This window comes from Xiphophorus couchianus, chromosome 3 (genome assembly GCF_001444195.1).
Source record: "Xiphophorus couchianus chromosome 3, X_couchianus-1.0, whole genome shotgun sequence".
In the NCBI taxonomy this organism is placed as follows: domain Eukaryota; kingdom Metazoa; phylum Chordata; class Actinopteri; order Cyprinodontiformes; family Poeciliidae; genus Xiphophorus; species Xiphophorus couchianus.
The window spans coordinates 8,892,168-8,916,420 of record NC_040230.1 but is presented as its reverse complement, the minus strand read 5'-3'; the positions used below and the strand labels follow the sequence as shown (position 1 = coordinate 8,916,420).

Genomic DNA, 24,253 nt, shown 5'->3' with positions numbered 1-24,253 from the left:
GCTTAAATGCCTGATAAAAATATTAAATTTTTATATAAAAGAACTGCACAATGTACAGATATGGATTATTAATTTGCCTAATGTGCACTGCAACGAGATACCCGAATGAAATTATTGGTAGGATATTATAATTGATGTGCTATATATATTCATGCTCTGCATACCACACAGCTCTGATATACAATGTTTTATCAACTTCAAAGAAACAAGTATAAGCTACAGCATTTGAATCTACTTGTTTTAGTGTTAACTATGGTGAGCTAATATCACTCCAGATATCCCAAATCAATAACGGCAAGCAGGAAAACAAAAACAAAAGCTCTGTATGTTTTTAGCTGCATGGAAAACAGTACTAGTTTTTGGTTGGATCAAAGAGTTTAACTATTTGGATCACTTCAGTTTGAGATCTGTTTGATTCAGAAAATATTTTAGTTTTCAACGCAATTTTTTTGGGGGGGGGGGATTTGTTACTTCAAAATACTTATCTTATTCAAAATAATTTCAAAAGTGCATATATTCATTTAAGATGCTAAGGTTTTACACCAGACTGTCATATTAAATGTTCATTTTCTTATGTTTGGATAATTGCACAGAAATTTAACAGACAGGCGATACACACTTTTGCATGCAAACAGGAAAAAAACAACACACATCCACCCATCCTTCTAAATTCCTAGCTCCAATCACTCAATATCCTGTTAAATTAATAAAATGAAATAGAATAGTAAAACTGTTTGCTAGGCAGCGCTTTTAGTTCAGTAAAACAGGAGAAAGTGTTAGAAAAGAGGATAAAATGATATGATTAAAGACGATGAAATACAATCTTTTTTTCATTGAACTAAACTTTTAGGATTCTGAATATGGTGATCATTAAGGACCTTGGACAGAGGTGAAAAGAAACAAGAAGCTCAGCAAGTTTGAGCACTTTAAAAGAAACATGAATTAAATGGCCACAGGAGAAGCATTTCTAATTTTTGTTGAGTAAATGTAGGTGTTGCATTGATAACTTCCAACCTTGTGTGAACTTCCTCATCTGTCATAGGTAAAGTTTATGTTCTGGCAAATTGCCAGGTAGCCACTCCCCTGCTGCACTTTTCTGCGGCTTCTCTGCTTGTTGGTGATGAGAACCAGGTGGACTCAATCTCCCAGCAATCAGAGAGTGCAGGTACTTTAGGTGTGACTGACCTGTCACTCATGTTTGAAGAAGTGCCACAGCATGAGAAGCAAACAGTGTAAATTCAGAACTGTGCAAAAGTTTTCTACAAACTGTGAAGGACAGCCGGTAAGCCTCACAATGCTGTTGCTCATTTCCTGACTCTCATTGGAGCAGCACGTGGACTCTGATTGATTGTTGTACTGAAGTTTTAATATTCGAATCAAATCAAGTGAGTAACTTAAAAAATAAATAATAAAAAAATTCACTTGGTGTTTATTGTTTATGGTAGAAAATGAATAAATGTTGGATATAATTTTGACTAAAAATATATTTAACAAAAGAGTCTTCCCAGCCTCTTAAAATAACGTTTACATCACTTCCAGTTAATGTGGCAGCATCGGTGACCTAGAAATCCCCCTCGTCTTCTGATGCCATTGAGCACAGCTTGTATTTTCTGCAGCTTGACTCAGTTTTCCTCCCCTACCTCTAGACATGCCATCTAGGTTGGGTCTTGGTGTTTGTTGGGGGTATATTCCCTGGCAGCAGCAGATGCTGGGTCCGTAGGGAGCTGCTGCTAGTTCAGATAAGCGGATCCTTTCATCAGTGCGGTGGCTTTGGCGCACACACCCACACACACACACACACACACACACACTGGCTCAGAGGAGAGCAGCGGCTAAATGCCCGGCATTGTCATGAGTCCGGGCCAGGTGATGAGAAGAAAGCTGCTGCAGCCATTAGTCAAAACATTAGTATTCACAGGTCTGGTGGACAGCAGTGAAGGAATGCTGGTCCTGTCAGTCAGTATGCACACCTACCTGAATGGATCAGTCTGATTACTGAAAGCTACTGCCTTATAGTGGGGAATGTTTTCTGTGTTTAATTGGTCTTACCTAAGTAGTAATTGATAAATGTTAATCTTGTATATTTTGGATCATACACCGACAAAAGCAGTTTATTAAAACTGTTATAGGTCTTTACTTAAGATATTTTAAATAATGGTTTATTGACTGCTGGGTGATATCGCTAAAAAATAAAATCCAATTGACTTTTTTTAATGCCAGATGCAATTTTAATTGACCTCTGTGGTGATTACGAGAATATAGTCATAGTATTGGCAGAATAAAGATTATAATTTTACCAGGATGGTTAGTGGCTAATGGATTCTTAGGGTGTCTGGGCTCTCCCTTAGAAATAGGGTGAGAAGCTCAGTCATCCGGGAGGAACTCAGAGTAGAGCCTTCTCCTTCACATTGAGAGGAGCCAGTTGAGGTGGCTCGGGCATCTGGTCAGGATGCCTTCTGGACGCCTCCCTGGTGAGGTGTTCCGGGCACCTCCCTTGTCAAGCAAGGTGGTGAGACTTGGGTTTGCTGACATCACTCTGAACAAAGGAAACCAACAAAGCGCAATGGTGGAAAAAAAATTCAAAATGTTCCATAAATTAAGTCTTCAAAAACCAAAAATGTTATCAGTAAAATTGATTTATTGCCCAGCCCTGAATAACTAACCTTTTCAGAGCTTGATGTTATTCTGAGGCAGTAATGCAGGTGTGTGGCAACATGGGAACATCATGGAGGACGGGAGCCTTCCAGCATCAGTGTTAGTTGGGTACCACTGTATTAAACTAGGATAGTTTGTAGCTTTCTTCTGTCAGTGATGAGTATTTTCAATTCCTACCTTTTAATGATGTTTCCACTTCTAATCACTACTCAAACCTTTGGTCTGAAAACAGTGGCTCAGAGTTCAGTGTGGCTCAGTCCTGCTGCTTGTTTACTCTGCGCTTCCTCTGCTTGTCTGGGCCCCTGGCTCTCTTACATCATCCTTTTGGAAACTAATGGACACAACCGGGTGCGAGGGGTGATGTGTTGGGAGTAAGTGATGAGGTAGTTCATTTGTCCCATGCTCCATCCCAAATGAGATGCAGATCTGTTATGTGTGTGTGTGTTTCCCTGAGTTCCTCTTTTCTTCCTAATCAGTTGCACTCTTTCCTGTTTCCTTTGCAGTATTTTACTCCTAGACTCTGTCTTCAATATGTTTCAAATATGTTTTGCTATGCAGTTTGTATGATTTAGAATCCTTTATAGCAATCCTTTCTTTCATGCTGTAGTCTATCAGTATTTTCCAGCTGCATTTAGTCCTTTTCTACTAACTGATAGAGCTGCTTCAGAGAAAAGCTTGTGGCTTCATAAATATTACATCTGCTGCCCTATATTTTTACTTTGCCCTGTATCTTGGCACGGCAGTGGCAGCTCTCTGGATGCTGTGAAATGAACATCAGCTGCAACAGCACAACAGTAGATCTGCTACTGGATAAAACAGGCATCAGGCTGTTGCTGGTATCAAGCTATACAAAGATTTTAAACAGCTATTGTTTTTAAAAAAATGCACATCTTGCTATTTCAACTGTTTAAAGTCCTTTTTTAAGATGCTGGAGAAAGTCCCAGACTGTCCAGGGTTTTTGTTCATCTTCATGGAGCACAAAGTGATGCATGGCTACCCATTCACCACCTGTTGATCAGATAGTTTTAATATTAAACAACTGATATCAGCTCTTTAGATTCAGTGTGTTACTCCATTAAGATCAGAACAGCCACATAGCATAAAAATCTTCAGGTTTCCTTGAAATCTGCTTCTAACTTTAGCTGGTGTTTATCCTTGATGTTTGCCTGAGTCTGTACATGTCTATAAAATATATTTATGGTTTCAGCTGTATTAAGCAGCTGCTTGCTGTAACAATGCCTCCTGCCTCTGTTTTGAAATAAAAGCAATTGACTCATGATATATTTTTATCCAAAAGGTTTTATATAAATAATGTAAAACTATTGTTGCTAAAAGATTTTAAATCAACATAATTTCATGTCTTCCTTTAAACGAGACAAGTTGTCTGTTTGTATTAACACACATTAAACATAGAAAGACATGACATGGTCCATGTCCGCGACATCTGTATATGTTATCAGCATAAACACACATTCATAGAAATATGTTGCAAATATAATAGTTCAAAGCAAAATCTGAACAAGATGAATAATTTTTTTCTGTAAAACAGCATCACGGTTGTCTAAACAGATTTCTCAAACTGGGGAATTTTATGTTGAAACACTTGAAGTGAATATAGGTAATACTTAAAGGTAATATCTGTAATCAAACTAACACAAATTAGATCAGTGCAGTAAATAGTTTCAGAGCTTCAGATTATGTCGTGTTGTCGAAAGGCCTTTGGTCTCTAAACACACAAATAACAGATCGACCTGCTCAAAATGCAGATAATGCTCCAGCAAATCTGTGTGCAGTTAAATCTAAGTGCTGTGCTCCAAACATGAGCACAGCACTTATAAACACATTCATACCCCTTTGTTACAAAAAACAAACAAACTTGAAGGACTTGACTGCACTTAGGAAAGTAATACGTGGCAAGGGATACTACATGGAAAAAAAGGCTCACATAAGTGGATATTTATAAAATAGCTCAAAGAATTATTAAAGCATGAAATTGGATTTCGGCTAGAGCCCATTTTGTGTCGCAGGATTCCTCATCGCCCCAGTTTTAATTTGGCTTTTTTTTACCCCAAATCTCCTCAGCTAAACTACAAAGTGCTGCACTTTTGAATCATCATCAGCAAACACTATTAAATTAAAACAATGAAATTAAATTTGCAATTGCCCTGACATTATTCTATGATTTTCCACTGGTCCACTTTACAGGATGAAAATGCCACTGACTTGTGCTAATTACCTGCTGATTCCCAACCTGTCACTTTGCTGGCTTGCTGTGCTCAGGCATGCAGGACATCCACACACCTCTGCATGGGTTCCTTTGCTCCTTGACTCAACTTGAGTGTCACTTTTACACTGTAATGGACTCATTTGTATGCTTCCTTGCCTGATACCTGTAGGGTGGTAACTACACGGAAAGGGAGAGCATGAGCCGCCGTTAAAGGTGATGTTCAATGAAGCAGTTTCCTGAATCTTCTTAAATCTAAATTTTGTTTTCTTGCAATCTGTTTGTTGTCTAAACAGATCTTGTGTATATAAGTACTTTTAAGCAGAACACAAATTTTTGTACCTCTTTGAAAAATAATCTTGAAAGAAATTTATTTCAAGCGCACTTAAGAAAAAAATATTTTGTTCTTTAAATAAACCCTTTATTTAAGAACGCATCCTTCAGACTGTATGTGACTTGTGAAATATTGTTTCATCCATACATGTTTTTCAATAATCTGCATTAGATGGCTTTTCCACACACAGGCTGTAGAGTTCAGCTTGTTTGAAGAAGTAGATGTGCATTGATTCATAGATCTAAATAATGTAAAATGATGTCACAGGGGAGTGGACTAATGGCTTTTGGCTGTAGCTCTCCTGTGGTTGCAGTTTCTTTGGGAAGCTTGAGGATAAAACTGGCTGAGTTATAAAGATCAGAGACTCTGCTCTAGTGTAATAAGAACAATAAAATTTGGTTTATTATTATTATTAGTATTTGTTTTAAACTGATGTTATGCATAAGTACATAAAACATTTTAAATATCTATTGTTTAGTATACAAGTTTAGTTTCAGCTTTTCTCTCGCCTCTCTGTCTTACATCAGCTTAACCAGCCTTTATGTGCACTGAGGAGAATGCTTATGCAATATTTCCACAGACACTGCTGGAAGTAACAAAATCTCTTAGTCAAGTCATCTCCCATAAACTCTCTCCTCCCAGTTATCTGGCTGTACAGGCAGGAGCTGGCATCAATCAGCCCTTGTTTTAGTCTCCAGCTCTGCAGAGGCAGTCCTCCCTCTGATCCCATCGTGTTTTACTCCCAGAGCGAATCAGATTTCATCGGTATTCATTGTCAACAGCACCTGCATTCCAGAGATTGTGTTGCATTTTCATTCTCGTCATCATTGGCAATATAGTATGACCAGTAACTACAAGTCCAGTTCCCAAGTGTTGGAAAAATAAATGTTTGTAACGACTGCTCTGGCTCCTGTAGCTCTTGTTACCCTAGATGCCAGATTTGCCCCTCGGGAACGGTGAGGAAGTAATTCTAAATTCCAGCACAAAGCTCCCATGATTTACCATCCAAGGTGTTGCAGTAGATAAATTCCTGCAGCTCTGTTGCATCACTTATTTGCATAAACATTTCAGGGATGTGGCTGTGCTAACACGTGAAAAGTTCTCTGACACACACAAATGCAGCTGGAAAAAGGTCAAAGCTGTTGCTTTGCCTTGTTCTTTTACTGCATTCTTGGTTCCCACAGTTTAAATTATTAGCTTTTGTTTTTAGAGCTTCCTTTTGTTGTCCTGTACTGATTCCAGTGTTCATCTTCTGCTCACAGTTTATCTCATTACCATCCCCCTCTGCTTCCTCTCTCTTCTCGCTGTCATTGCAGTGTTTTGGCTGCTGTCCCGTTGCCATGCAGAGACCTCAACAATGGCCCCTCTCTGCCTGGGAATGCTTATTCAATTGTGGCAAACTTGGACAATGGAAACATAATGTCTCATCTCCCACCTGAAATCCTTTATAGACTCTGAGAGGGATTGCTGAAGCTTTGAGAGGGATGTGGAAAAGTCAGCAACTTTTCCACATCCCAGACTAATGATTTATTATTTCCATACCTGCTTGGAGACCACAGACTGTCTCTGAAGCGACATTGAGCATGTGTAGATCCAGGATCCAAACTGTCCAGATGGACAGAAGAAACAGTCAAAGAAAAATCAGCTCCCTTTGAAGTTCCCTGAATTGGCTGGTCATTTGTTTTCTACACAAGCGTTTAAACAGCACGGCATCTGCAGAGTAAATCTTTAGTGTTCCAGTGTGACAGCCCCCTACTGTCCGAATCGTTTAAGCCAAAGTCTGAATAATGTATAGCATGTTACCCCAGTGTTTACCCTCAGACTATACAAAAGTGAATGTGCCCCAACGTGGTTCCACGGGGAATGAAGGGTATACAGTAGTGGGTGGATGGAGCCAAGTGTCCCTACCGGGACCGTCTTTCTTTGGCAGTCCAGGCCGAGACAAACTAATGTTTGAGACGGAGATAAAAGTTCAGCAGACTGCCAAAAGTGAGTCATGCTGTAGCTAAAGTCCCAAACAACCAGCCTAGTTATCAGCTAGTCATCTACAAAATATTTTAGATCTTTGTCATCAAAAAGAACGGTGACTGTTTCTAAATCAAACATTTGTCTTTTATGTTCAGTTGCTGTTTCTCTCATTTAATCTGTTCATTAAATTTCTGAATAACAAGATGAACCTTCTGCTTTTGCTATTGGGCGATAATCTGCTGTTACTCAAATAGACTGTTTTGATTGTGTTTTTGTTCCATTATTCTGTTAAAAGTGCTGAAATCAACATTTTGAAAAGAGGGGGTTTCTCTCCTCTGAGCCATGAGCCCCACCTAATCGCCGCATGGCTGACGTCACCCACGCCGATCTGCCTCATGGACTCAGCTGCGAAAGGAATGAAGAGAAACAAGTCGAGATCTGTTACTCAGGTTGGCTTTGTCGCACTCAGTCACTCACCTGATATTTCTTTGTGTGTTTCATTTCGACCAGCTCCCTGCTCTGCCCTAAAAACCAGCTCTCTGAGGCCTGAACCAGAGGGAGAAAGCTGTCCCCTGAAGATGGACAACACCCAGCGGACGGAGTCTCCGGTCAAAAAGGACAGCGATCGAAGACCGACGACCCCCGTGAAACCCAACATCTCTCGATCACCCAGCTCTCCTACTTCACCGGTGTCCAGGTCAAAAAGAGGTAAACGGGCAAGAGATCTTATTGATGGTATCTCTGCGATAAAATGTCTTAAAATCTGCCTTTTTCTTGCACTTCAGACTGGTATGATTGTTACCAACTTGTCGGATTTATTGGACTAGTTGAGTCATAGTCCAGAATCTGCCAAAAATATTGATACAAAGCTTTTTTGTTCAGCCAGTTCAACTGTTTTTGTCAAAAGCTTCAATACAACAGTCCTGACTAGAGATGCATCAATTTGGTGTTAATATGTGTATCAGCCCTGATATTGAAAAAAATTCTAGATTGGGTAACGGTGATAATGTGCCCAATCCATAAGAGCAGATCTATTCAGTCTAATTCGATGCTTTGCGCTCTGAGCGACTTCATGCTTAATTACTTATTTTACATTATGTTTAAAATTCCTAATTGCACTTTCTGCACCATTTGAAAGAAGGTTTGATGTTTATTTTTCACATTTGACCAAGGTAATCAACCTATTAGTTTTATTATTTATTTTACATTGACTGTTATACTCCTAATTGCACTGACTGAACAAATTAGAGTTGTGTTGGTTTTACATGTTTGTTAAACACTGATAGTTTGTGAAGCAGAGTTGATAAATAACTTTGTAATTGAGCACATTTATGTCTGTGTTTAAATAAAGAAACATTTTAAGCCAGTTCAGCACTGTCGTTCTGTATCGGATCCGTATCGACCGATGCAATACCTTAGATATTTGTGTCGATATCGGAAGTGAAAAACATGGGTTCCTTGACCTGATGCACGGCTCCCTTCAAACTTTCAAATGACCACATTTTTATTCTGATTTCTTAGTTCCAGATGGATTATGAAACCGTGCTGCTAACATGTCTGTGAATGAATAAAAGATGATCAACCTGCATTTTGAAGGTGGCACAAAAAGATAGAAAAAGGAAACATATTGCTAAAGATGGAGAGAAGTAATGAAATATAAAGTTCATTAAAGGTGATACAATAAGTCACAATCTGGCCAAGCTTAAGAAAATTTTCAAACTTGGCAGAAGTTTTGGAAAATTTTAAATAAAAAATGTAAATACTGTTATAGTAAAGGAGCAGTGAAAATATGCAGGTGTGGCAGTGCTGCTATCTGTAAAAGTTAGACACCCCAGAGAAATCGGTTGGTCTGGTTAGAGGTCTGTTGTCTTGAGTTAAATATTCTGTAAGATGATTTTGCTTTGACTTAAGGCACAGTTTGGTGGCGATGCCCTTGCATCTGCGCTCTGCTGGAGTTGGGTCGGCTCTCTTGAGGCAGTCTCTAGGTTAAAATTGACCACAGGCTTTCAGATAAGAGTGAATCCAATAATAATTTTCAGGAGGAAGAACAAATTTTAATCATGTTGTCAGAGAATAAAGTGGCTCAACTTTTCCAGGTTAAATCAAGTTAGAAAAGAAAATATCTCTAATATGAACAAATATTCTCTGTTGTGAAGTGGATGGTTAATATGGGTAGATGCCATGTGCTTTTTCTATAATAATGCATGGCATAAGGAGTCCCATTTCAGTCAGTTTGACCTGGTGGCTTCGTAAGAGTTGTTTCTTTAATGGCTCCACTTGAGTTTCAGGGTTTTTGAAGTGTAAGCCTCTTTTATCTCCTTAATAACAATTAATCATTATTGTTTTTGTTTCACTTTTCTTCCACCAAGCTTTCGTTTTACGTGCTTTAAAAATGTTAGTAACCGCTTGATTTGTTGCTGTTTTTTTTATTTACTTGTAATTCTTTTATGCAGATGGCTTTGTTTTAATTCAAGACAGGTTTGATCCAATTCAACATAATCTGAGAGTTTCCAGATTTCCAAAAATGGCCCCCTCATCTTTCTTTTGATTCTTTTTAGCATTCAATTTTCTTTTCCCAGTTGGTCTGTAAAGCTCATTTCTTTGGAGGTGTGGACCTTGACCCGTTTGGAAATTAAAGCTCTTTCTGAGCCGATAATTAGTGAAATAAAAGGATAAGACTGGTTCAGCTGCTAGCTACTGCCCATGGTTTGCTTACACAAATTTTAAACCATCAGAAGCATTTTCCTAAAATAGCAAAATAAAACTCCCTAACACTACATTGCATAGTTGTGTTGTCCCCCCATAAGTTAGAGACAAAAAATAACAGTTTCCATTTTTAGAAGGCCATGCATCTGTAATTTAAAACCCATATATTACCTAGCCGCATTTTATAGGCCGGTCTGTTTTTGTCTCTAAAGCTTTGTACCAGGGGTGGGCAAACTTTTTGACTTGCGGGCCAGAATGGGTTCTAAAATTTGACAGAGGGGCCGGGCCAGGAGCATTTGGACAAGCAATGTAATTTATTAAACCTGGGGATTGAAATGTATTAAAAAATTTTTAAAGAAATCAACATTTAGTGGGAAAAAAAATCAATGGAATCACTTTCAACATTCAGAACATATTATTACCCAACGAAAGGAAGGGGTCTTTAAAATGAGAGCGATGTGCGGCATGTTAATTAAGCTACTGTATACCGCTGCTGTGCGTAAATGCGCAAGTTGCTATTTTTTTCATAACACAGTAGAAAAACTCACATTTCAGTGGGAACAGTGTTGTTGTTCTCCTTTTTTTGCCAGTGCATCAAAGTCTGGAGTTAGTTTCATTGTGGCAATTCTCAGAATAGATCTGAGGTGTTGGTCAGTTAACCGGGATCTGTATCGGGCTTTGTTGATGTTCATGACGCTGAAAGTCTGCTCACACACGTAGGTCGAGCCAAACAATGCCAGCATCTTCTGTGCCGTCCTCCGGAGGTTTGGAAATGTGACTTCGTTAAGTGAAGCGTAAAAGTCATTCAGTTTAAGAGATCGGAACTTCTCTTTTGAGACGGAGTCAGACTGAAGATCGATCAGCTCCAATTGCAGCTCATGCGGTGCTGTTTCGGGGTCTTGTGACAGGGGACAGGACACCAGCTTAAGTGACTTTTCAATTTTTTCAAAATCAGTGAACCGACGGCAGAATTCTCTGTGCATGTCGTCCAGTGATTTGCAGTATTTCTTCACGTTTCGGGTGGCCTTCTGCATGGCCAGTGTGGGAAAATGAGTGAAAGATTTGTTTGACATTTGCCTGGAGAATAAAATCAGCTTGGATTTGAAGGCTCTCACATTTGTGTACATATCGTGCACAAACTGATCTTTCCCCTGCAGCTTAACGTTCAGCTCATTCATGTGTGACAATATGTCCACAGCAAACGCAAAGTCACAAAGCCAGTCCTCATCGCTCAGCTCAGGGAATTCGTTGGATTTCCCCATTAGCTCCGAAAACGAACGAATCTCCTCTTTGAGCTCCCACACTCGTTGGCAGACTTTCCCCAAACTTAACCAGCGGACACGAGAGTGGTAGGGTAAGTCCTGGTGATCCGCATCGGTTTCCTCTAGGAACGCAATGAACTGACGGTGATTAAGTCCCCTTGCTCGTATGAAGTTAACAAGTTTTACAACTGGATCCACAACATGATTAAGCTGCAATACAGACTTACACAGAGATTCTTGATGAATGATGCAGTGAAGAAAAGTAACACCCTGCTCAGGGTTTTCTTCTTTCACTTTATCTTGGATTCTCTTCAGCAACCCGACGTTTTTTCCAGTTAAATTTGGCGATCCATCCGTGGTGACACCGGCAAGTTTACTCCAAGGCAGCTTCATTCTCTCGATGACATCATACACCTGTTCATATAAGTCCTCTCCTCGCGTTTTCCCCTTCAGCGATTCCATGCTCAAAAGCTCCTCCGTTATCTCAAAACTGTCATTTATCCCTCGGATAAAAATTAGGAGCTGAACAGTGTCTTTCATGTCGTTGCTTTCATCCAGTGCTAGTGAATATAAATTAAAGGACTCCGCTTTTTTGTTTAACTCGCTGACTATATCTTCGTCAATCAGTTCCACACGCCGAGTCACTGTCCTGCGTGACAAGCTGATTTTTTCAAACTTGCCTTTGCTTTCCGGACACAAGAGATCTGCTGTGTCTACTATGCATTCTTTCAAAAACTCGCCTTCGGATAAAGGCTTGCTAGCCTTTGCTAACTTGAATGCCAGCAAAAAACTTGCCTTGGTACTTGACTCCTGGATCGCAGTTTGTCGGTGAAAGAAATTCTGCTGAGTCTGTAAATTAGCTGCCAACCTCTGAGCAGTAGCCGCCCGTTCTTGTGTTGACAGCTTGCTAGCGTAGTTAGCATGCTTTGTGGCAAAGTGACGGCTGATATTGTACTCTTTGAAAACTGCAACCGTTTCTTGGCATATCAGACATACAGCCGTTGATCGGACATCAGTAAAAAAAATATTTTGTTGTCCACTCCTTTTTAAACACTCGGCACTCAGTGTCCACTTTTCTTTTCTTTGGTCCGCTCATGTTTACCGAAGGGGGAAAATGTCAGCTGGAAAGTGTGTCTAGACTAGTGCGCCGTCTATCGGGGAAACGAGGGTATTGCAGGGGAAAGGGAAATGAAACAGGATTTTACACATCCATGGGTTTTTACGATAATTTGGACAAGTTCGGCGGGCCGGATTAAAAAGCCTAACGGGCCGTATACGGCCCGGGGGCCGTAGTTTGCCCATGTCTGCTTTATACTCAGGATTGTTCTGATTAAAGTGGCTGAGAGGTGCTAACAGCGCCACATCACTCTGACCAAGACTGCACACATGGACTTTCCATCTTGCTATAAATATCAAAGTGGGTCAGCCGTTGTTGTTGTTGAGAGACTGCACAGCAGATAGTTTCTGCATTTCAAGATTCATGCCTCACCCTATTAGAGGAGTTCCCACTTTGAAGACTCTCAACATCTGGGCTATGAAAACCGAGGGAGATGATGCAGCATTGCGACTCGAACCAGGTCAAGAACGTTATTTGTGCCGCTGTTTCCCAAAGGACCATGTTATTTTCAGTCATCACATTAGCCTGTTCTGTAATACGGAGTCTGGTTTTACATTGCTATTTTATGAAGTGGTGATTTCAATTGACCTCATTGAGTTAGAAAATAGGTGACCTATATTTTTATGTGAGGGATTTAATTATAACAGGAGAGATTTTAGAGTGAGTGCTCAGATTCTGATAAACTTTAAAGCTGCAATAGAACAAAAATGTACAACGGCAGCCGTGATGAAGGTTTCCAGGGTTACGACAGATGAGAAACATCTAAATGTTCTGTCTGTACATCGTTTTCTCAGTTAACTCTCTGTCCATCCATTTGTTTTTGTTCATTTATGTCAAACCATTTGTTTAGTTGTTCCATCTATGTGTTCTTCAATCTGTTTCTCCATTCTCCCTTTCATCTAGTTTGTAGTTTTTGCATATTTTGTATTTAAAGTCTGTGGTTAATAGTAATATTTGTTGTAAATCTGTAGGGAATGTTTGTATTTCTGAGTGGCATCAAAATAGACTGAATACTTTAGAAAATTGCTGAATTTGATAGACTGATGGCATTAATCAGTTTGCAAAGTTTGTGTTGCTTTTATACTTTTAACTTTATAAATTTCATGTAAAATAAACTGATGTAGCCCTTGCATTTTCAGAACTGTTGCAACACCCATGCAACACTTCTGCATGCGTGTTGAACTGTTTAAATGTTGAAACTGGATAAACACATGGAAAGTGTGGCTGTGATTAAATACAGCATTAGCCACATTTTTTTCTCTGGAAAGCTCCGGTTAGTTTGTGGTTTGAATTCTTGAAATAGTTCAGTGTCTTTTGTTGCTTTTCTCCGCCATTGTCCTGAACTGAGTGCGTCCTCTGAGGTATTTAGAATTTTATGTGAGGATCGGTTGGAGATGCGAGTGTCCTCCTCCAGGCATTAAATATTAAATTCAAATGTCCACCCACATGAAGGTGACATAGATTTGCTGTACCTTCCTCCTCTTTTCTAGAGAAGAGACTGCCTACTCTGCACCATTCACTGGAAGGATGTTTTTTTTTATTATCAAGAATATGCATTCGAAATGAATGCTTAAATAGACGTTTGTGGCATATTGCCTGTTCTCTACATGGATTTCCTTGTGGAGACATATATCCTTGGCTTTGATTGTTGAGATGCAGAAAAAAAAATAGTGTTTGTGTTTATCGGACTCCTTGTGCTTTGTTCTTGCCAAAGTCAGTCCTCAATTAAACAGGACACAAATGTAGCCGCTATTTAGTAGATACTGGACAATATAAATGCAGAGTTGACTAAACTATGCATTTTCTAAATGAAGCAAATGACCGATAAGCTATGTTTTTTGGCTACTTTGTACTTGGATTTGCTAGTTTGATTATTCGTAGAGCTTTGCTCTCAGCTGTTAATTTAATGCTCTCTGTACACAATGCTTTGCAGTGCGCACAGTATATTTTATTAGCATTTTCTGTCACAGACCAGCATAAATAGTGCATATTCTTGAAGTGGAAGAAAAAAGGTAACATGCTGCGTTTTTCTATATAGTCCAACTTTGATCCTGTGTGAAATTTAGTCTCTGCTGTTGTCTAAAGTGCTCAAATGTTTGAGACAACATGATTGTGCAAACGGCATCATAGAAACCAAGAAACAGTTCAGACAACTTGGGGCTGAAGTTGTGGTAGTGTTTAAACCTTGGATAGAATATAAACAACAGCCCCGGCTTTGAACATGAAAAGAAATTTGAAAGAGTGTGGCTTAACAACAAACCTACCAAAGTGTGGTCGTCCGCCTATCCTGACAGATCAGGCAAGGAGAGCATATTAATCAAAGAACAACCAATCTGGCCTGTTTGGATGTGCAGTTAAAGGAGGTCATTGTTTAATGGAAGGTATAAGAAGTCATGTTTTCCATGTACAGGACACTGCAATTATGTGGTTTAGACATTCCCCAAAAAACTTGAAGCTGTAATTATGACAAAAGGTGGTTCCACAAAGTAATAACTAAAAGAGTTAAGGGTGGGACTGTAAACAAATACATGTCACACGTTTCAAATTAAACAAATAAATAAGGCCAATTATCTTTTTTTTCTTCCCTCCCTTGTAAAGGCACACAACCTTTGGTGTATTACACATATTTCTCGAAATATATTGAAATTGGTAGCTGTGATATGACAAAATGAGAGTTATACTTTAAGGAGTATGAATATTATTGCAAGCCAAAGTACATAAAGAGATAAAAACAATTTTATTAATGTTGAGTAAACTTGATGTAATTCAGGGTCGTTCCTCTCCTTCACACTGCCTTCTCTTTCTCGTTAATTGTTCTTATCTCAGATGTTACGAAGTCAGAGGAGAGACAGAAGCTTGCAAAAGAACGGCGGGAGGAAAAGGCCAGGTATCTGGGTAAGTAGAAACAATGAGTGGGCATACAAATGTTTCTTACATGTGATGAGAGCTCCCCCTTGTGTTGGCGTGGAGGATGTTCAGTTTGTTTTTCTGCACTGGTCTGGCTGCGGAATACATGCACATGCTTCACAGACACTTTGAGAAAATGAGAGCAGGTGGAGCTTCTGCAGAAGCAGAAAATGTCAACTAAAGAAAATCAACCAAATGGGCCTTCATTCTGCATGTTTCTGCAAGCAGCATTTGCTGAGGTTGCTACTTAGCTGCTCACCTGACTGTGTCTCGACCAAGTCGTATAAAAAGACTCTTCACATGCATGATGAAAAAAAACAATAACTTGACAATAAAAGGACACATATTCTCTTTAGTGATTATATCTGGAAGTTTCACATCTTTTAAAGACAACAGCTCTGCTGTTTATTTAGCTAGATTTTTACTTTTGGCTGATGCATTTTATCACCCTGCTCCACTCAGCCTCTCACTGCTTTGCATGATTGACAGTTGCTCCTGTCTTCTTTCCTCCTGCAGAAGAGCTCAGCAAGTTGCAAGGTAAGCCACTCACCTGCGTTTCTGTGGTGGTGGTGATGGCCTCCTTCCGCTTTCTTTCTTTCATTTTTTTTAATCATTCAGTTTATGCTGGATGTGTTCACTTATGATTTTCATCTGTATTATCTAGAGCTGGGTAATACATCAATAAATACAATTGACACTAGGGCTGCACAGTATTAAAAAAACCCATGAAATTATAGCTTATTGTTGAAAATATTTTATTATGATATGGGTCACAGCATTTTCCTTAGCAACTTGTTCACAAACAACTATCGTCAGATAGTATTCAAGAGAGTGACGTCCATCCAAATGGCCAAATAAGTTATTAACAAACAGGGCTTGAATGCATAGTCAACCACATATTGAAATCCGTTCTTTACAGTTGAAATTTTTATTACATTGATTGCATTTCAATATACTGTGCAGCTCTAGTCAACACCGACTATAAGAGATGGAAGGTTGGAAGACATAACGCATCCGCTTGTACCTAAAATCTATTTTATTTTTCTTATTATATATATGTTTATATATTATGGCACAAAAAATTTTGATTTTAAATTTAACAAGCTGTTGTATATGTTGGTGATCTTGCCCAGCCCTGGGGTATTCTTTTCTTCCATTTTTAATCTAATGGTCCTTTTTTGAAAACATTTTTGCCATCTTTTCTTTTTGACCTGTCGAACCCTACTAAATGTCTCTGTGAACATCCTCATCATCTTTTAAAGCAATCATAAAGTGATCCTTTAACCATCCATATGAATGGATTTAATTTAATGCACAGAGGCTGCAGAGTAACCTGCCCTTTGTGTGAACTTTGGTCATCGTTCGGTTCCAGTTACAGAAGATAACATGTTAGAACCACAGAACCACTGATTGCCATCTTCCTGGAGAAATTGAAGGTTTTTTGAGACACGTGCAACTTCTTTTGGCTTGGCTGTGAAATTATAGTTAAACAGCGCAGCGTTGCCAGATGGGACGTAACATTCAATTTATTCCAAAAAAAAAAACTATGGCATTTGAAGTAAACATATTTAGCTGCATAACTGAATGGCTCATAGACTGTGCTACATAATACTGATTTGTATTCTTCCGCATTGTAGGTTTTCTCCAAAACAGGTCATCATTTTACTTGTAGCAATGCGTTGTCCTTGTCTAATCCATCTTAGTGTTTGAATGTTGTAAGATGTGTTTGACACAGTTGATGCTGTGGATCAGTGTAATTGGGCGATCACAGGGCCATGCCAGATGGTATGGGTCTTATCTAATTCACTGTCAGACTGGGATAACAGAAGAACTTCAGCCAAAGCTCTTGTTTACATCGTCGGCTTAAAGGGAGGTATTGGTTCAGCCGCACAAATGATGGTGTTTCTAGTAACAAAATGCAAACGGCAAGTTTACTTGTGTTGTGCTGTTTATTCACAATGTTTTTTCCCGTGATTTTAAAATGAAGAAAAGGGGGGAAAAAAGAAGCTTAGATCAAAGAAGGCATTAAAGAATAATAGCAAAATGACAAAAATAAACAAAATGAAAAAAGAAAAACAACTGAAACAAAATGAACTGATACTTTGGCTTGTATGGCAGATTTTCAATTCAGTTTTATAGACGCCATCATAAACATCAAACCTAATGAAAATCTTTTTTTTTTTGTTGCTCTTTTTCCTTCATCCTGCTAATCATTTGAAAAATGTAGCTGACAGAGTTTCAATAAAATTGACATCTGAGTACTTTACTTAACTCTCTGGTTTTTAGGCTTATTGAGTCAAGTGGATTAATGATCTCTGACTTTGTATGCAAAAATTCTCACCCTTCCAATCACTGATATTACGAACAACCTTACTCTTGAACTGCAGGGGGCGTCAGTAATGTATTGACACAGATGAAAAGTTGTGTATCATTGTAATGCTTTATATAATCTGAACTAGGCAAAGCATGTAGTAGATATTTGTTAGAAGTGTTCAGAGAACAAAGCCTTGAGGAACCTCAAATTTGATTCACCCAGTTTTTTTTAATTACCATGTGACTGAAAATCATCCCAGTCTGCCAAATAAAATGAACCAGTGCATCACAATTTCAAACTCTTCTCCAACTATGACTGGTTGAGGAACTGAGTGGTAATAAGGGTGAAAAAGACATTTAAAAAAATTATTTTACGTGTGTTATCTTGCAAGTTGAACTGTGTTTTGCTGTAGATATAAATATTTAAAGTTCCAGGTCAAAGCTCCTCTCTGGCTTTTTAATGACCTTACTGTAGTCTGAATCAATGTTGATTTCTGTTTATGTGTTTACTATGCACCAGCTTGCAGTTTCAGATTTAGACATCTGTTTAAAATTTAAAGCCCCAGAATCGAAGTGGCTAAATATCAATAGCACTTAGCTGCCATCAGACTAACTTCAGGTAGTGTTTGGCTGAAGACTGAAGCTAATTTGCTTCTGATCCCTTCTTGCATCCAGAATCTTTGTTTTGATGACAAAAGGAAGTTAAATTCAAACATTCAAATCCGAATTCCCTCACATTTTGTATTAACTAGTTTTGCTTGTATGGTACTTGCAACCAATTTTGTCGTCTTCATTTTAAAATGTCCATGTTAACGAGAGTGAAGGTTATTCATTAATAAAAGGATGTCTTGAATATTTTGGTTGGCGTTTAAGGTCATTCCTTGGGCCAGTTTTTCTGCGTTCCAGATTTTCCTGAAAGGAAGAGCTGGTATCTCTTCAATGTCAAGCAGCAAAGAACAGATTTTCACTGCAGCAGTCATTTTCTTTGCTTCAAGGAGAGCCTGTGTATAACTCAGCTTTTTTGTTCCATTCTTTCATGAAAGATAAACTGTGTCTTTAAACCCATTGACTTCCACCATCACTGCAATTATCCATCACAGTCTTCCGTAAACAACAACTTGTTTTTTTTTTGTTGTATTAGGAGGACTGATTATATATAAGCAGCACTGATTATTTTTTTATGGAGGCTTTCTCTAGTGGTTTAATAGAAAATGCTGATGTGTGTACACAGGAAAGAAGTCTTCTTAAGTCACAATTCTTAAGTCATCTATTTGCTCAACAAATGGATGATTTCCATATCAAAGTGTAGCTTTAGTGATGCTTGAAGGAATTGCCAAACTATAAAAATCTCACCTCAGATGTAATTCATTTGGCTTAACTTGCCATTATGCAGCAAATTTAGAACTTTTTAAAGCCGAACTGCAGGTGTGAAAGATATAAAGCACAACATGTAGGAAATGTCATTTTTACCGCGGGCATAAAACCCGTAGTATATTTAAGATTTATTAAAGCAAAAGCCAAAATTCACAGTTTCACAGAGCACACATGGAACCGTTTTCCCACTAAGAGGGGGCGAGGAACAGGTAGCTTTTGAGAAACTTTTCCTCCCCTAACCATGCCCTCTACCTGATTATAGCGGCCAAAAAGAATCAGTGGCTGGAGAAGGAGGAGAAGGCGCGACAGCTGAGGGAGCAGCAGCTAGAGGAACGGCGCAGGAAGCTCGAGGTGCAGCGCGTCAAAGCCGAGAAACGGCGATCCGCCTTGGAAGAGAGGCAGAAACAGAAACTGGAGAAGAATAAAGTACGTTTGAATGGAAACGGAGGCGATGTTTGTTTAAAGTAGCACATTTAGAAAGTGTTGCATCACCAGTCTTCTAATAGTTGAGACAATAGTTCATTGAGGAGTGAGAAGTCAAAGCTCTTTTTTTGCTGTAATGGAGCATGAAGTGAGTCAGCTGCAGATGGAAGGATTTAGTTTTACTCAGTGTCTGAGTCAGACGTTGTGCATGAATCTGGACTGTTCATTTGACTGACGTCCAGCAAGATAAGTTCTAACAGCTTCCATCTTTCCACGCATGTTTCCCAGGAACGCTACGAGGCGGCTATACACAGATCGACTAAGAAGACGTGGGCGGAAATCCGCCAGCAGAGAAGCTCATGGGTCGGCACGGGATCCCCAAACTCCAGCCAGAGAGAGAGTGAGTTCATGGTGCACATCTGGATCAACATTATAATTCAGTCTGGATGAGATGAAATCAATTATATGAACAACTTCCTATACAATTGTTGGTTTAACATCAAGGGAAATATTTAGTTATTTAGACTGCCTACAGATTCTGAGTGATGATGGTGTTTCCTTGTGTTACTGCTTTCCAGGGCTGTGATCTGCATCCTTATCCACATGCAGCATTTTGACAAAACAAATACTGATTTAATCTATAACGCACAAAACTTTTTAAACTTTTCCAATGTTTACCAAATAATATTTTTATGGGGACCCAAGTGTAGCATTGATAATTTCATAAATCGAAACATTGAAGGAGGAACATGTCACTATTTTTGAAAAGTACTGTAAGCTGTTTTTTTTGCCAAAAATGGTAAAATGTTTTTATAAAATGAAATTGTCAAGGAATGTTACCTTTTTGCTCACTTTTGAGTAAAGTAAAAGTTAAATTTTTTGCTACTTTCATATTGTTTTGCTATTAAAACAGAAAGAAATATATTGGACTCATTAGTAAATCTAAAAAGCAATGTTTTTTTTTTTTAAGATTATAAACCTTTTCCTGTAGGATTTCCAAAACTCTGCCAACATTTCCAAATCTAGCATACTTCATGACTGTAAGAGATTGAAAGCTCAAAAGGTTAAAACGGAGAAAGAGCTGCCTGAAGGAATGGCTGACAAAGAAAAGTTTCCTTTTTAAAATAGCTTCTTGGAGCTAATCTGTCCTTCTGTTCACCTTACTGATTTATTAACCACCTAATCCTGCTTGAAACCTGCTCTGTCTAGTGTCCATAGACGTTCTCTTTCAAAGGCCGTTTCTCAGATTCCATATGCATTAACTATTTACAAATGAGTAAATTATTACATTTACCTATTCTTTTATTACATTCAGTGTTCCTTCAGTGTACATATTTTTTATTTTTTAACAATGATCCATTAATTTGGGACAAACTGCTGATTAATAAAATACTAGTGAAATGCTGTTAATATTTTGTTGCTACTGTCTTTTTCTGTTGAACAACTGAGTGAGTGTGTTGTACAAATTGTGCTATTTAACATTGTTGTTCATGTATTTAAAACAGGTTCCTCTTGAAAATGGGACTTTGTGTCTCAGTGACCTTTACTTGTTTGAATAAAGAAGAAATGACTACAAAACTAATGCAGCTGCTCCTTCAAAGAGTCGATGTGTCCTAGCATAACTCATGACGCCTCAGCTGCTCCCGTCTGTTCCTCTCAACTATGTGACCTTTGTGAACATCTGTGTGGCGCTCTCTTGGCTTCTTAGGCAGATGCTCTGTCTCTGCGGTCAACCTGCCCAAACATGTGGACTCTGTTATAAACAAGCGACTCTCCAAGTCCTCGGCCACACTCTGGAACTCCCCCAGCAGAAGTAAGGCTACATCTGGAACGGCCTGCGCCTGTTTAAACCTCTCCATCATTCAGCCACTGGCGACACCCACGAGTCCTTCCATCGTTGTCCTTTTTTTTTTTTTTCTCCCTCGCAGTCGCTCCCTTTCACTGTCTGATTTCAGCACCTCTCCTCACCCTGGTGGTTGACAGTTGACTCATTTCCATCCTTCAAAACCACAATTATTATTTTTGTTTTTTGAAACTCCAGACGTGGGTTTTTTTTTCTTAAAATTGTTCTGCATGCTTATATGTTTTATGGGATTTTTTTTACTGTTCTTTTGGTTCTTTCATTGTCTGGTGATGATCATTACATTACTGGTGGGTTTTGCACTGTCCTTATTGGTTCTTTTATGTTCCTTCTGATCATAATTCACTGGGTGAGGGACATCTTTGGTTATGTAATTTACTAATGACATCATATTTGTGGAATTAAAAGGATCATTCTTTTTATTGATGTTTTAAAGGTCTGCTGAGGTTTAAGAAGTGATGCAAAGGTGGAGAAACATTAGAAGCAAAATGTTCCAGTAATTTTTTTTATTGTTTGTCTTCTCAGAATTATTGCTCTTCAGTGTTCATGCAAAAAAATCCTGTCTTTCCATTTTACCCCAACAAAGACTGATCAATAACAAACACAATACCTTTCAAACGAAAAAGTAATTACACTGATTGATTGCATAATACATCTTTTAAAGTATTTTCCTGCAGAATCCTTTATTTCATAATTGTGGGAATACTTTCTTTGGATCTCTGTTGTGTTGGGTTAAGGAAAGATGTGGATCTGAGGCTCATTTTGTACCAAACTTTATATTTTGTTTTTTTTGCAGCTCGCAGCCTCGCACTGACTCCATGGGAGAGCAGTATAGTCGAACGACTGATGACGCCCACCCTGTCGTTCCTCGCTCGCAGCCGCAGTGCTGCTAGTGTCCTGAGTAATGGAAAAGATGGACGTAAGTTGGGCTTCATTAGAACACATGAATTTTTATAAATTCATAAATCTCTTAACTCTTATCCATAGAGTCTTCTCTGTGCCCTCGTTCGGCCTCAGCCAGCCCCCTAACCTTGTGCGCCCACCAGCCACACCACCGCTGCTCTGACCGCTGGAGGGTGACATCTAGCACACCGGACATCACCCAGCGGCAGCACAGACGAAGCTCCACACCTGTAAGTTAAAAGCAGTAGATACATTTTACTAGACCTGATAAATAAATAATAGGTGAAATTGAAACTACCAAGAACTCTTTGTCAGGATTTTGTTACTGAAGTGCTTTGCTAAATCGAACATCTTCATCATCTGCTTTGATGAGATTCAGTTAACCAAGTGCTGATAAAACATAAAATGGTTTCCTATTACTTTGAACTTCAAAAATTGCATGAGTAGTGTTTCAACTCCTCTAGAGGTGCCTCAGTTCTTTATGAGCAGCTGTTGAGAGGATTTTTGAGAACAAAGACCAGGTGACGTGACAGTTTGTTTTTTTGCAGCAGACAATACACCATCTGGTTTCCTGTGATTAACATTTTGCATGTTGTGAATCTTAAAAAGGGTTTAGATTTTTCTTTAATTAGCTATACAAACAGTCTCATGTTTGTTTTTGGAGTTGCAGCTGACATGAAATCCCAGAAAATTGACAAGTGCTGAGTATCTGGAGTCGAGTTTAGTCAGGGGGGCTGATGAATGTAGCTGGAAAAGTCTCGATCGTGGCTTAGATCCAGTATTTGGGATTTTTAACACACTTTGAATTAAAATGTATCCTGATCTGCAAACTGTTTTTTCTAAACCTTTCAGCTTTATTTCCATAATACAAAAACTTTTTAAGCAAAATGAATGCTAATTTTGATTAAAAATCTCTTTATTTCAGATGGATAAAAACAAGAAGGAAAAAAGAGACAAAGAACGGGAGAATGAGAAGGAGAAAAAGGCCATCAGTAAAGAGAAGGTCCTGAAGAAGAGGCAATCCCTGCCCAGCATGAGACACCGACCTGATCCAAGGTATGTGATGTATTTGTAATATTCTCAGCTTAAAATCGGTGGTTATGACTGTTAAAGTAGAACATTTCTTCATACAAAAAATTGTTCTGTTTAAACTTTACCTGGCTGCCAGAGTGAGACCAAAAACCAATAAGCTTTCTGAGCTGGTACAGTAATCTGCTCTTTTAAAACCTGTAAAGAAACATTCAATGATGCTGTACTCTAGAATAATTGAACCATGATGCCCTCCGGCTTGCTTCTGCTTACTGACTGAGTTTTTGTGTCTGTGCTGGTCTGACCTTTCATTAACCTGCTTTCATAACTGATGGAGTCGCATGTTGAGGGACATTCAGAGATTCCTCTCTATTTCCCAGACCACACAATAAGTCACTTCTATAACAGATGGATGGAGTGAAAGGGGAAAATAAATCAAATTCCTTGAGTACAGGCTTGAAGGGGGAAAACATTTTAAGGACAGGAATGGTTCACTGCCAAGTGTTTGTGGGGCAATGCCTGTTTATTTTGCAGTGAGACTGCAATTATTCAGAATAATTTTTACCTAAACAAGCTATCTTGTGTTTTTAGTTTTCTGTGTTGCAATAATTTCCTTCATGTTTCATATTTTCCTGCTCTCTCGTCTCTCTCTTCCAGTCCAAGTCCTTTATCTAGACAGCGACCAGCATCCCCAGCCACACCCAAGGGCAGAAATGCCTCTCCAAGCCCTGCTGCCACCCCAAAGCCCCCATCAACCCGTGGAACCCCAGCCACTCCTAAAGCCCGGCCGAAACGAGCCAGCACCCCGGCTAGGATAGACCACCGGACCGCTTCCCCTGCTCCACTGGAGAGAGTGAAGGAGCCCCGCAGGCCCACCACTCCAGAGAGACGGAGGAGTGAGTAACTAAAGCTGGAAAAATGCTGCATTTCTTAAGTTAGTGTTTCAGTATGTGCTTCTCTAACGGGAGCTTATATGAATTAAATGTTTATTGGGAGTTATACATGGAAGTAGACACAAACATGGATACAAATGGATTCGATTTTTCTTCAGATTGAAGTGTAAACTGGAGTGAAATGTTTCAGACTATATTATTGCAGTACAGGTGCATCTCAATAACTAAAATAATCAAAAAGTACTTACATTTGACACAACTCAATATAGTTGTGTCAAGCCACA

At 39.0% G+C, this 24,253-nt stretch overlaps 1 protein-coding gene across 8 annotated transcripts in view; it reads left to right on the top strand.

Annotated features, from left to right (window-relative positions):
- The window catches only part of map7d1a (MAP7 domain containing 1a), a 43,201-nt gene that overhangs the window by 6,336 nt on the left and 12,612 nt on the right, over positions 1–24,253 (top strand). The window contains exons 2-11 of one of the 8 annotated variants that reach the window (XM_028011492.1): positions 7,692–7,889; positions 15,093–15,161; positions 15,690–15,710; positions 19,123–19,286; positions 19,572–19,683; positions 20,992–21,096; positions 21,941–22,063; positions 22,162–22,277; positions 22,973–23,103; positions 23,734–23,972. In XM_028011492.1, the coding sequence (XP_027867293.1) occupies positions 7,692–7,889; positions 15,093–15,161; positions 15,690–15,710; positions 19,123–19,286; positions 19,572–19,683; positions 20,992–21,096; positions 21,941–22,063; positions 22,162–22,277; positions 22,973–23,103; positions 23,734–23,972 (1,278 nt within the window). Of the gene's footprint in view, positions 1–7,691; positions 7,890–12,614; positions 12,727–15,092; positions 15,162–15,689; positions 15,711–19,122; positions 19,287–19,571; positions 19,684–20,991; positions 21,097–21,940; positions 22,064–22,131; positions 22,278–22,972; positions 23,104–23,733; positions 23,973–24,253 lie in introns of those variants that run through there. The other 7 variants (XM_028011475.1, XM_028011519.1, XM_028011483.1 and 4 more) reach the window with 7 other exon arrangements.